We start from the raw sequence: 13,681 nt of genomic DNA, 5'->3' as shown, positions 1-13,681 counted from the left end.
AACAAACAGTCCTCCACTGTTGCGTCGAGGACTGAGTGGCTCTGAGTTGAATCAATCAGTGAAAGAGAGCCCTGCGTCTGAGGGGACCAACGCCTAACAGGGGCCTGACGCACTGCTGAGTCAACCCCCCAACACACACACACACACACACACACACACACACACACACACACACACACACACACACACACACACACTTAGGAGCGTGTAGTAAGTGATGTAGCAAGAGGCTGGTCCCAGACAGTATACCCCCCCACACACACACATACACACACACACACACACACACACACGAACACCCACACACACATACACACAGACACGTGGATCCAACCTCGACCCAACCTCCATATAAAAGGCGGTAGGTTGATGTCTGCTCCTCCAGACCCAGAGCATTAAGACACTAAAGACAGACACAAGGACTGCTCCGTACCACAGGCAGGCAGGCAGGCAGGCAGGCAGGCAGGCAGCCAGGCAGGCAGGCAGAAGGACAGACAGACAGACAGACAGACATAAGGACAGACATAAGGACTTAAGGACATAAGGACATAAGGACACAAGGACTTAAGGACACTGGATGTTACACCAGTGGATGTCTCCTCACTTCAGCATCACTTCGGCAGCTTGACATTATAGAGGTATGGGAGACCATCTTCATTCTGGCATACTACTGCATGTGTTTATGTATACATGTTTATATGGTAGCCTACATGTGTGTTTATTTAGTTATGGCATACTACTGCAGTTTACGCCTGTGTTTATGTACATGTTTATATTTATATATGTTTATTTACATGTTTATTTACATGTTTATTTAGTTATGGCATACTGCTGCAGTTTACACATGTGTTTATGTATACATGTTTATATGGTACATGTGTGTTTATTTAGTTATGGCATACTACTGCAGTTTACGCCTGTGTTTATGTATACATGTTTATATGGTAACATGTGTGTGCCCGCGAGTGTGCATGCAAATATATATGTATATGCATATAGGCTACTGTATAATATATGTTAAATACAAACATACAGTCACATACTGTATTATGAAACACGTAGCACTCGTGTTAAAGTTTATTCTTAACAAATTAATTAATTAAAACCGTGTAGTTTTAGATTTATTTGGCTATTCAGAGAATATCGTGCCGCTCTATGAGCTTGTAGATCTGCCATTTTTGATAAATATATGTAGCAGAGTGGCTCAGAGCCAATTCTGCTTTTAAAGCAGACATTTTTCACACAAACTTTCTTCTTTGAGTCCAATATTTTGAGATGGGGGTCCATGGAACAAAATATTTTGAGATGGGGGTCCCTGGAACAAAATATTTTGAGATGGGGGTCCCTGGAACAACATATTTTGAGATGGGGGGTCCCTGGAGCAAAATATTTTGAGATGGGGGTCCCTGGAACAAAATATTTTGACAGTAACAGACAGTGACTAAATTTGACTGAGGGACTGTCATTGGATTTTTTTTTAATTTTCGTTTTTTCATGTCATGTGAAAGCAGGGAATCATAGCTGCAAATTGACATATTGTTTGTTCATTTTGACCCACCATGTTTTGGAGATATGGCTTATAGAGTATAATGTCTTGCAGAGAAACAGCGAGTTGAGAAAACAGGCTTGAAAGGTTCACTTCTGTGGTCTCTAACATTACACCTAGCTACATGTTTAAGCATTTATTTCATATTTACATGTCTTCTGTGGTCTCTAACATTACACCTATAGCTACATGTTTAAGCATTTATTTCATATTTACATGTCGATTACAGCTCTGATACTTATTTCAGACATGCTCTAGTATGTGAAGAGTCTGCCTGCGCTATAAACTCATTTTGAAAAAAGAAAAAAAAAAGTTTTTCCTCCTCTGGTGAAAAGCTGGAATTTGCGTGATGGCAGCCTCTCAGTCGAATCTGGTCACTACTGTTGGTGTTAAATACACTTAAAGCTTTCATGACATTATTTTTCATTTCATTTAATTTTTCTATTATTTTGTATGAGTTGTATGACCTCAATTGCACCCAGACAACCTGAACTTTTAACATCCAGTGGATTTTCTGCTGTCTGGGGGTTTTCTCTGTGTTGGAAGTGAGGACGCTGGCGTCGACTGTTCGCCGCTTCACCTCCCAACGTATGAATGAATGAACCGTTGTAAAGCGCTTTGAGCACTTGGAAAAGCTGCTATAATAAAAATGCAATTAATTAAATGCAATTCATTATGTCTCCATTACAGACAGAAGACACACCACAGTCAGTCAGTCAGACATGGAGCTGAAACCTCTCCTGCGGAAGCTGGGCTCGGTGGTCCGGGCATTCTTCACCTTCCTGTTCGCCCTGGTGGTCCTCGGGGTGATGGTGTGGGCCTACGTCAAAGGTAGGGGGTCTTTATTTAACCCTGGGGGTCCTGGGGGTGATGGTGTGGGCCTACGTCAAAGGTAGGGGGTCTTTATTTAACCCTGGGGGTCCTGGGGAGTCTATATTTAACCCTGGGGGTGATGGTGTGGGCCTACAGTACGTCAGAGGTAGGGGGTCTTTATTTAACCCTGGGGGTCTTGGGGAGTCTATATTTAACCCTGGGGGTGATGGTGTGGGCCTACAGTACGTCAAAGGTAGGGGGTCTTTATTTAACCCTGGGGGTCTTGGGGAGTCTATATTTAACCCTGGGGGTGATGGTGTGGGCCTACAGTACGTCAGAGGTAGGGGGTCTTTATTTAACCCTGGGGGTCTTGGGGAGTCTATATTTAACCCTGGGGGTGATGGTGTGGGCCTACAGTACGTCAGAGGTAGGGGGTCTTTATTTAACCCTGGGGGTCTTGGGGAGTCTATATTTAACCCTGGGGGTGATGGTGTGGGCCTACAGTACGTCAGAGGTAGGGGGTCTTTATTTAACCCTGGGGGTCTTGGGGAGTCTATATTTAACCCTGGGGGTGATGGTGTGGGCCTACAGTACGTCAGAGGTAGGGGGTCTTTATTTAACCCTGGGGGTCTTGGGGAGTCTATATTTAACCCTGGGGGTGATGGTGTGGGCCTTTTTGACGTAGACGCTTTACAAATCTGTTCTCTGTGAATGAAACAAGTGTTGTGATTGGTTTTATGTTTGGTTGCGTTCGGGCTCTGAAAACAGCAGATCTACAAGCTCACAACGCGTCGACACGTTGAAAACTGTAGATTGAAAATATTGTAGATCGGCTATTTTCAGCTTGCAACCAAGTGCCAACTCCTGTTGGCGGTATTACGGCGCAATCAAGACCCGCCAAAAAAAACAAAAAAAAAACATTTCAGTCGACAAAATCAACTGTCGATTTAGTCGACAAAAATCTGATGATATTTAGTCGACTAAAACGCAACGTCTTCTATAGAGTTATTAGTTACATTATCATTGTTATATTGCAGGCTTCCAGCTGGCCACCTCTCCTTCTAGAGTTATCAGTTATGTTATCATTGTTACATTGCAGGCTTCCAGCTGGCCACCTCTCCTTCTAGAGTTATTAGTTATGTTATCATTGTTACATTGCAGGCTTCCAGCTGGCCACCTCTCCTTCTAGAGTTATCAGTTATGTTATCATTGTTACATTGCAGGCTTCCAGCTGGCCACCTCTCCTTCTAGAGTTATTAGTTACATTATCATTGTTACATTGCAGGCTTCCAGCTGGCCACCTCTCCTTCTAGAGTTATTAGTTACGTTATCATTGTTATATTGCAGGCTTCCAGCTGGCCACCTCTCCTTCTAGAGTTATCAGTTACGTTATCATTGTTACATTGCAGGCTTCCAGCTGGCCACCTCTCCTTCTAGAGTTATCAGTTACATTATCATTGTTACATTGCAGGCTTCCAGCTGGCCACCTCTCCTTCTAGAGTTATTAGTTACATTATCATTGTTACATTGCAGGCTTCCAGCTGGCCACCTCTCCTTCTAGAGTTATTAGTTACATTATCATTGTTATATTGCAGGCTTCCAGCTGGCCACCTCTCCCTACGGCATCGTGTCCTTCGGGGTCTACGGTCTCCTGCTGGGTCTCCACGTCCTCTTCCAGAGCATCTTCGCCTTCATCGAGCACCGTCGCATGAAGACCGTGAAGGAGCCCTGCAGCTTCTCCAAGACCGTGGGCTTCACCATCTCAGCCTACCAGGAGGACCCGGCTTACCTCAGGTTAGAACTGTACCATCTCAGCCTATCAGGAGGACCCTGCTTACCTCAGGTATAAGAACTGTACCATCTCAGCCTATCAGGAGGACCCTGCTTACCTCAGGTATAAGAACTGTCCCATCTCAGCCTATCAGGAGGACCCTGCTTACCTCAGGTTAGAACTGTACCATCTCAGCCTATCAGGAGGACCCGGCTTACCTCAGGTAATAAACTGTCCCATCTCAGCCTATCAGGAGGACCCTGCTTACCTCAGGTATAAGAACTGTACCATCTCAGCCTATCAGGAGGACCCTGCTTACCTCAGGTATAAGAACTGTCCCATCTCAGCCTATCAGGAGGACCCTGCTTACCTCAGGTAATAAACTGTACCATCTCAGCCTATCAGGAGGACCCTGCTTACCTCAGGTTAGAACTGTACCATCTCAGCCTATCAGGAGGACCCGGCTTACCTCAGGTAATAAACTGTCCCATCTCAGCCTATCAGGAGGACTCTGCTTACCTCAGGTTATAGAACTGTACCATCTCAGCCTATCAGGAGGACCCTGCTTACCTCAGGTAATAAACTGTCCCATCTCAGCCTATCAGGAGGACTCTGCTTACCTCAGGTATAAGAACTGTACCATCTCAGCCTATCAGGAGGACCCGGCTTACCTCAGGTATAAGAACTGTCCCATCTCAGCCTATCAGGAGGTCTCTGCTTACCTCAGGTAATAAACTGTCCCATCTCAGCCTATCAGGAGGACCCTGCTTACCTCAGGTATAAGAACTGTCCCAAACTGGGCGTCCTTTTCAAACGGGGTCTTGTCCTGAAAATTAATTTTCAGGGCAAGACCTCAACCTTGCGTGTGTCGACTCGGCCCCTAGCCTGGTACCCTATAGTCAAAATATGGCCCTTGAGGAAAATTAATTGGGGAACCCTGCCGTAAGGGATCGGTCTTAACGACAAAAAATATTTCATTCATTCATCCATCCATTCATTCATTCCTTCACAGGGAGTGCCTGAACTCCATCCGGGCCCTGAAGTACCCTCCGGAGCTGCTGCGGGTGGTCATGGTGGTGGACGGGAACACGGAGGAGGACCGCTACATGCTGGAGATGTTCAGGGAGGTGTTCCAGGACCAGGACCCCGGATGCTACGTCTGGAAGAACAACTACCACGCCTGGGACCCCGCTGTCGCCGCACAGGAGGCCGGACTCAAAGGTCAGCATGGCAGTATAGCCTGGTCCATGCAGCCTATGGGACCATGGTCCATGATCCTATTGGTTCTGGTCTAGAGGGGGCGGGTGCCATGTGTTTGGGGACAGATGTACTCATTTGTAGTTCTTTTCCCTCGGTGCTAGCTCCCGGTGCCGGGGAGGACGGTGCCGGTATATAGGCTATGTGCATGGGGACAGATGTACACATTTGTAGTTCCTTTCCCCTCTGTGCCATAGCTCCCGGTGTCCAGGAGGACGGTGCTGCTGGGCATGTGCTTCATGGGGACAGATGTACTCATTCGTAGTTCCTTTCCCCTCTACATGTGCCATAGCTCCCGGTGTCCAGGAGGACGGTGCTGCTGGGTATGTGCTTGGGGAGGACCCCCAGCGTCGGGAGGTGGAGCAGCTGATTGGCTCCAGGCAGTGCGTCTGCATCATGCAGAAGTGGGGCGGCAAGCGGGAGGTGATGTACACCGCCTTCAAAGCCCTGGGCGCCTCGGTCGACTACATCCAGGTACAGGAAAATAGTGTTACTGAACACACACTATAGCAATGATTACTGTCACAATATAGAGCTATTTAACACCGTTACGGAACACACTCTATAGCAATGATTACGGTCACAATATAGAGCTATTTAACACTGTTATACTGAACACACTCTATAGCAATGATTACTGTCACAATATAGAGCAATTTAACACTGTTACTGGACACACTCTATAGCAATGATTACTGTCACAATATAGAGCTATTTAACACTGTTACTGGACACACTCTATAGCAATGATTACTGTCACAATATAGAGCTATTTAACACCGTTACTGAACACACACTATAGCAATGATTACTGTCACAATATAGAGCTATTTAACACTGTTACTGGACACACTCTATAGCAATGATTACTGTCACAATATAGAGCTATTTAACACCGTTACTGAACACACACTATAGCAATGATTACTGTCACAATATAGAGCTATTTAACACTGTTACTGGACACACTCTATAGCAATGATTACTGTCACAATATAGAGCTATTTAACACTGTTACTGGACACACTTTTATAGCAATGATTACTGTCACAATATAGAGCAATTTAACACTGTTACTGAACACACTCTATAGCAATGATTACTGTCACAATATAGAGCAATTTAACACTGTTACTGAACACACACTATAGCAATGATTACTGTCACAATATAGAGCTATTTAACAATGTTACTGAACACACTCTATAGCAATGATTACTGTCACAATATAGAGCTATTTAACAATGTTACTGAACACACTCTATAGCAATGATTACTGTCACAATATAGAGCTATTTAACACCGTTACGGAACACACTCTATAGCAATGATTACGGTCACAATATAGAGCTATTTAACACCGTTACCGAACACACTCTATAGCAATGATTACTGTCACAATATAGAGCAATTTAACACCGTTACTGAACACACACTCTATAGCAATGATTACGGTCACAATATAGAGCTATTTAACACTGTTACTGGACACACTCTATAGCAATGATTACTGTCGCAATATAGAGCTATTTAACACTGTTACAGAACACACACTCTATAGCAATGATTACGGTCACAATATAGAGCTATTTAACACTGTTACTGAACACACTCTATAGCAATGATTACGGTCACAATATAGAGCTATTTAACACTGTTACTGAACACACTCTATAGCAATGATTACTGTCGCAATATAGAGCTATTTAACACTGTTATACTGAACACACTCTATAGCAATGATTACTGTCACAATATAGAGCTATTTAACACTGTCACTGATCACACAGTTATACTGGACACACACTCTATTGCAACGATGAGAATACAGAGAATACCTTTTTAATCAAATAAACAGTACAGTACCTTTAGGAAAACATTCAAGGGAACGTTCACCACATGCTGTCCAGGAGGCAGATCAAAGTGTTTTCTATACAGAACAACTTGTGAATGGAGTTTAGTCGTGAGGAGGAATGTTGTTTTCACTCCAACATCCTCATCGTGGAGTCTTTATCTGCACACCATGTTTAATAACAGTGTTGGGACTCCCTTATTCTCTGTTCCTGGAGGACTTTTGGGCGGGAACCCCTTTTGGTGTTTTAGCTATTGAAAAATAGCAGCTCTGCAAGCTTAAATCGTGAAAATGTGCCTCAAATTTGGAATATATTTTTTTCAGAGCAAACGTTTTTTAACTCAAATCTTTGCTTCTGGGGAGGAGGTCCCTGGAACAACATATTTTCAGATGGGGGTCTCGGGGAGGCCAATTACAGATCATTTTTGGGGTCCTTGACATGAAATATTGAGGGATATAGGCCTAGAAACATAGGTAGCCTATTTCAGAAAACTGTCAGGATTTAGAAGACATTTTTTTCAGGCCTAAATGGGTTAAAACAAACTATTTCAAAGAGCACGTCACCCATTCTGAAGCTAATATGGTTTGAGTAAATGGTGGCCTCAGTAAAACTATACCTAAACCTAACCTCAGTAAAACTATACCTAAACCTAACCTCAGTAAAACTATACCTAAACCTAACCTCAGTAAAACTATACCTAAACCTAACCTCAGTAAAACTATACCTAAACCTAACCTTAACCTCAGTAAAACTATACCTAAACCTAACCTCAGTAAAACTATACCTAAACCTAACCTCAGTAAAACTATACCTAAACCTAACCTCAGTAAAACTATACCTAAACCTAACCTCAGTAAACTATACCTAAACCTAACCTCAGTAAAACTATACCTAAACCTAACCTCAGTAAAACTATACCTAAACCTAACCTCAGTAAAACTATACCTAAACCTAACCTCAGTAAAACTATACCTAAACCTAACCTCAGTAAAACTATACCTAAACCTAACCTCAGTAAAACTATACCTAAACCTAACCTCAGTAAAACTATACCTAAACCTAACCTCAGTAAAACTATACCTAAACCTAACCTCAGTAAAACTATACCTAAACCTAACCTCAGTAAACTATACCTAAACCTAACCTCAGTAAAACTATACCTAAACCTAACCTCAGTAAACTATACCTAAACCTAACCTCAGTAAACTATACCTAAACCTTACCTCAGTAAAACTATACCTAAACCTAACCTCAGTAAAACTATACCTAAACCTAACCTCAGTAAAACTATACCTAAACCTAACCTCAGTAAAACTATACCTAAACCTAACCTCAGTAAAACTATACCTAAACCTAACCTCAGTAAAACTATACCTAAACCTAACCTCAGTAAAACTATACCTAAACCTAACCTCAGTAAAACTATACCTAAACCTAACCTCAGTAAAACTATACCTAAACCTAACGTCAGTAAAACTATACCTAAACCTAACGTCAGTAAAACTATACCTAAACCTAACCTCAGTAAAACTATACCTAAACCTAACCTCAGTAAAACTACACCTAAACCTAACCTCAGTAAAACTATACCTAAACCTAACCTCAGTAAACTATATCTAAACATAACCTCAGTAAAACTATACCTAAACCTAACCTCAGTAAAACTATACCTAAACCTAACCTCAGTAAAACTATACCTAAACCTAACCTCAGTAAAACTATACCTAAACCTAACCCTAACCTTAACCTCAGTAAAACTATATCTAAACCTAACCCTAACCTTAACCTCAGTAAAACTATACCTAAACCTAACCTCAGTAAAACTATACCTAAACCTAACGTCAGTAAAACTATACCTAAACCTAACCTCAGTAAAACTATACCTAAACCTAACCTCAGTAAAACTATATCTAAACCTAACCTCAGTAAAACTAACGCAGTGGCTGGGGGGGCGTTTCCAAGAACCCGAATCCGTGGAAGAAACCCTTTTAGCCATTCTGAACCCTATTCTTCATATAATTGGTCCTCTCTCTCCCCCCTCCCTCCCTCCAGGTGTGTGACTCGGACACCAAGCTGGACCACATGGCCACCATGGAGCTGGTGAAGGTTCTGGAGAGCGACGCTGCGTTCGGGGCGGTGGGCGGAGACGTGATGATCCTCAACCTGAAGGAGAGCTACGTCAGCTTCATGAGCTCCCTGCGCTACTGGATGGCCTTCAACGTGGAGCGCTCCTGCCAGTCCTTCTTCAACTGTGTGTCCTGCATCAGCGGACCGCTGGGTGAGTGAGTTGAGGAGCAGGCACGCCTGGCCCCGTTTATTGAAATGACACAGGGTCCCCCCCCGATTGAGTCGCATGCGCAGACCGCCGCTTTGTATTCAGACAGTCTCAGACGCCCTTAGACTGTAAACACGCTACACGCTTGGAGTGGGTCCCCCCCCACGCTAGGGCATGGGGGCGGGGGGACACCCTCGTCAGACATCACAGAGTAACTGAGTAAGTGAAGGTCCCCTGCTAAAGTAATTCGTTTAGTCAAAGTAAAAGTAAGGAGTGGGTCGTCCCCCCCTGCTTGGAGCACTTCTATGAGTCCTTTATCTTATCTGTGGACCTCTGGGTGAGTGAGGAGCACTTCTATGAGTCCCTTATCTTATCTGTGGACCTCTGGGTGAGTGAGGAGCACTTATATGAGTCCCTTATCTTATCTGTGGACCTCCTGGGTGAGTGAGGAGCACTTCTATGAGTCCCTTATCTTATCTGTGGACCCCTGGGTGCACAGATAAGTCCCCTAACCTCATATCAGTCTCAACCGGCAACATAAGTCCCCTAACCTCATACCGTATCAGTTTTAACCAGCCACCTAAGTCCCCTAACCTCATATCAGCCTTATAACCAGCCACGTAAGTCCCCTAACCTCATATCAGTCTTAAACAGCCACGTAAGTCCCCTAACCTCATATCAGTCTTATAACCAGCCACGTAAGTCCCCTAACCTCATATCGGTCTTATAACCAGCCACGTAAGTCCCCTAACCTCATATCAGCCTTATAACCAGCCACGTAAGTCCCCTAACCTCATATCAGCCTTATAACCAGCCACGTAAGTCCCCTAACCTCATATCAGTCTTCAAATAAACATAGTGAAGTAAAAGTACAATATTTGGATCCGAGATGAGGAGAGGTAAAAGTACTGTAAAGTATCATGTTGAGCACGAACACCTCAACAAGTACATGTACTTAAGTACACGTCCTTAAGTTACTGTACACCACTGGCTACTACTGTATAACTACTGTATAACTACTGTATAACGCGGCGTCTCAACCTGCAGGGCTGTACAGAAACGACCTGCTCCAGCAGTTCCTGGAGTCCTGGTACAACCAGATGTTCCTCGGCACGCACTGCACCTTCGGCGACGACAGACACCTCACCAACCGCATGCTGAGCATGGGCTACGCCACCAAGTAGGTAGCATAGCTAGCATGGGGGCTACGCCACCAAGTAGGTAGCATGGCTAGCATGGGGGCTACGCCACCAAGTAGGTAGCATGGGGGCTACGCCACCAAGTAGGTAGCATGGGGGCTACGCCACCAAGTAGGTAGCATAGCTAGCATGGGGGCTACGCCACCAAGTAGGTAGCATAGCTAGCATGGGGGCTACGCCACCAAGTAGCTAGCATGGGGGCTACGCTACCAAGTAGGTAGCCTAGCTAGCATGGGGGCTACGCCACCAAGTAGGTAGCATGGGGGCTACGCCACCAAGTAGGTAGCATGGGGGCTACGCCACCAAGTAGGTAGCATAGCTAGCATGGGGGCTACGCCACCAAGTAGGTAGCATGGGGGCTACGCCACCAAGTAGGTAGCATAGCTAGCATGGGGGCTACGCCACCAAGTAGGTAGCATGGGGGCTACGCCACCAAGTAGGTAGCATGGGGGCTACGCCACCAAGTAGGTAGCATAGCTAGCATGGGGGCTACGCCACCAAGTAGGTAGCATAGCTAGCATGGGGGCTACGCCACCAAGTAGGTAGCATGGGGGCTACGCTACCAAGTAGGTAGCATAGCTAGCATGGGGGCTACGCCACCAAGTAGGTAGCATGGGTGGTGATCCACCTGAACTGAAGCCGCACTACCCAGCTGTAGTTCTATGGTAAAGAGGGAGGGGTTAGGGGAGGGGCTGATAGTGTGTGACACTGATGACACTATCCAACACAAATATTACTGTTTATTCCATTGGTCCGTTTGACTGTCAAGGGTTCAGCCTCCAGGAAGAAACCCTAAATACAAAGTTAATACACCGTTGCACATAAAAACGACTCCAGGGTGTCTAATGAAGTACAGTCACCTAATAGACACATACAGTAGAATCCAGGGTGTCTAATGAAGTACTGTCACCTCATAGACACATGAAAAACTGGAAAAATGAGCTTAACTTAAGGTCTTAATCTCTCCTCTCAGATACACGGCCCACGCCAAGTGCTACACGGAGACCCCTGGTGGCTTCCTGCGCTGGCTGAGCCAGCAGACGCGCTGGACCAAGTCCTACTTCCGCGAGTGGCTGTACAACGCCATGTGGTGGCACAAGCACCACCTGTGGATGACCTACGAGTCCATCGTCTCCGGGGTGTTCCCCTTCTTCGTCACGGCCACCATGGTACGTAGAGGTTATAGCATGAGGTCAGTCCGGCGCTGCTCTCCCCAGGTCGGCAGAGGGAGTGTATACTGCGATTTCAAGCGCGGGAAAGCGAGATAGTGCGATTTCAAGCGCGGGAAAGCGAGATAGTGCGATGTCAAGCGCCCAGGATTAGATTAGATTGTTGACGATTGAATCAACGTCTTGTAAAAGTATCAATACCTCAACTTGTCAGGGAATTCAATATTTCCTTGAGTTAAAGTACCGGCATTAAAATGTACTTATGACGTACCAAGAGTAAAAGTACTATAGTTATTCTGTGGGACATCCTCTGGGTCCTAGTAGTAGTAGCACAACATAAACATTAAACATCATCCTTTCCAAACAGGTGCAGTTGTTCTGGACAGGCACCCTGTGGGACATCCTCTGGGTCCTAGTAGTAGTAAACATTAAACATTATTATTTCCAAACAGGTGCAGTTGTTCTGGACAGGCACGCTGTGGGACATCCTCTGGGTCCTAGTAGTAGTACAACATAAACATTAAACATTATCATTTCCAAACAGGTGCAGTTGTTCTGGACCGGCACCCTGTGGGACATCCTCTGGGTCCTAGTAGTAGTAAACATTAAACATTATTATTTCCAAACAGGTGCAGTTGTTCTGGACAGGCATTATGTGGGACATCCTCTGGGTCCTAGTAGTAGTAGTACAACATAAACATTAAACATTATTATTTCCAAACAGGTGCAGTTGTTCTGGACAGGCACCCTGTGGGACATCCTCTGGGTCCTAGTAGTAGTAGTACAACATAAACATTAAACATTATTATTTCCAAACAGGTGCAGTTGTTCTGGACGGGCACCCTGTGGGACATCCTCTGGGTCCTAGTAGTAGTAGTACAACATAAACATTAAACATTATTATTTCCAAACAGGTGCAGTTGTTCTGGACAGGCACCCTGTGGGACATCCTCTGGGTCCTAGTAGTAGTAGTACAACATAAACATTAAACATTATTATTTCCAAACAGGTGCAGTTGTTCTGGACGGGCACGCTGTGGGACATCCTCTGGGTCCTGTGCTGCATCCAGCTCATCGGCCTCATCAAGGCGGCCTACGCCTGCCTGCTGCGCCGCGACCTCCTCATGGTGTTCATGTCGCTCTACAGCGCCCTCTACATGACGTCGCTGCTGCCCGCCAAGTACTTCGCCATCCTCACCATGAACGTGAGCACGTGGGGCACGTCGGGCCGCCGCAAGATGGTGGGCAACTATATGCCGCTGCTGCCGCTGTCCGTGTGGGCCGCCATTCTGCTGGGCGGGCTGGGCTACACGGCGTGGCGCGAGAGCCGCCAGGACTGGCACACGGACGCCAAGCGCGAGGAGACCAAGTTCCTGGTGTGCGGCTGCGTGGCCTACGTGCTCTACTGGACCGTGATGGTGGCGCTGTACTGCCTGTGGTTCCGACGCACCTGCCGGAGGCGCCGCAGGACCTATAAGATCAACGTGTGAGAAGGCGCGGGAGGGCGGCGGCGGGGGGTGGTGGGGGGGCGGAGCCTCGCCACACCACACCGCGCCGGAGCGGAGACAAAAACAACAACAAAACAAAAAAAGCACGAACACGCTCGGTATACGTTTGAATACAATTTAGCCGATGCCGGAGGGTGCTCTTTACGGCTCAGGAAGACTCACGTGTTTATATGACGAGAAGAGCCACAGCGATCCGAAGTCCTTCCTGGTGCCTTTTTACTGTATACGCGCTGATGAGGAAGGCTTGTTCCTTAATCCGGGAACCTTCTAAGAAACGACATCCGGAGTGGA

At 45.7% G+C, this 13,681-nt stretch overlaps 1 protein-coding gene across 1 annotated transcript; it reads left to right on the top strand.

The window, feature by feature from the left end:
• Positions 1 to 563: 563 nt before the first annotated feature.
• Positions 564 to 13,372, top strand: has1 (hyaluronan synthase 1; the record flags this gene model as incomplete). Its single annotated transcript, XM_080767295.1, has 9 exons — positions 564 to 638; positions 2,237 to 2,377; positions 3,955 to 4,153; positions 5,143 to 5,351; positions 5,680 to 5,861; positions 9,293 to 9,518; positions 10,563 to 10,695; positions 11,688 to 11,883; positions 12,893 to 13,372. Exons 2-9 carry the CDS (start codon positions 2,269 to 2,271, stop codon positions 13,370 to 13,372), a joined length of 1,734 nt encoding a protein of 577 aa, XP_080623421.1. The 5' UTR covers positions 564 to 638; positions 2,237 to 2,268.
• Between the last annotated feature and the right edge of the window lie 309 nt (positions 13,373 to 13,681).

The sequence above is a fragment of the Protomyctophum bolini genome (genome assembly GCF_963924005.1).
Source record: "Protomyctophum bolini genome assembly, chromosome: 7".
NCBI classification, from domain to species: Eukaryota; Metazoa; Chordata; class Actinopteri; order Myctophiformes; family Myctophidae; genus Protomyctophum; species Protomyctophum bolini.
This window is presented reverse-complemented; position numbering and strand designations above follow the sequence as displayed.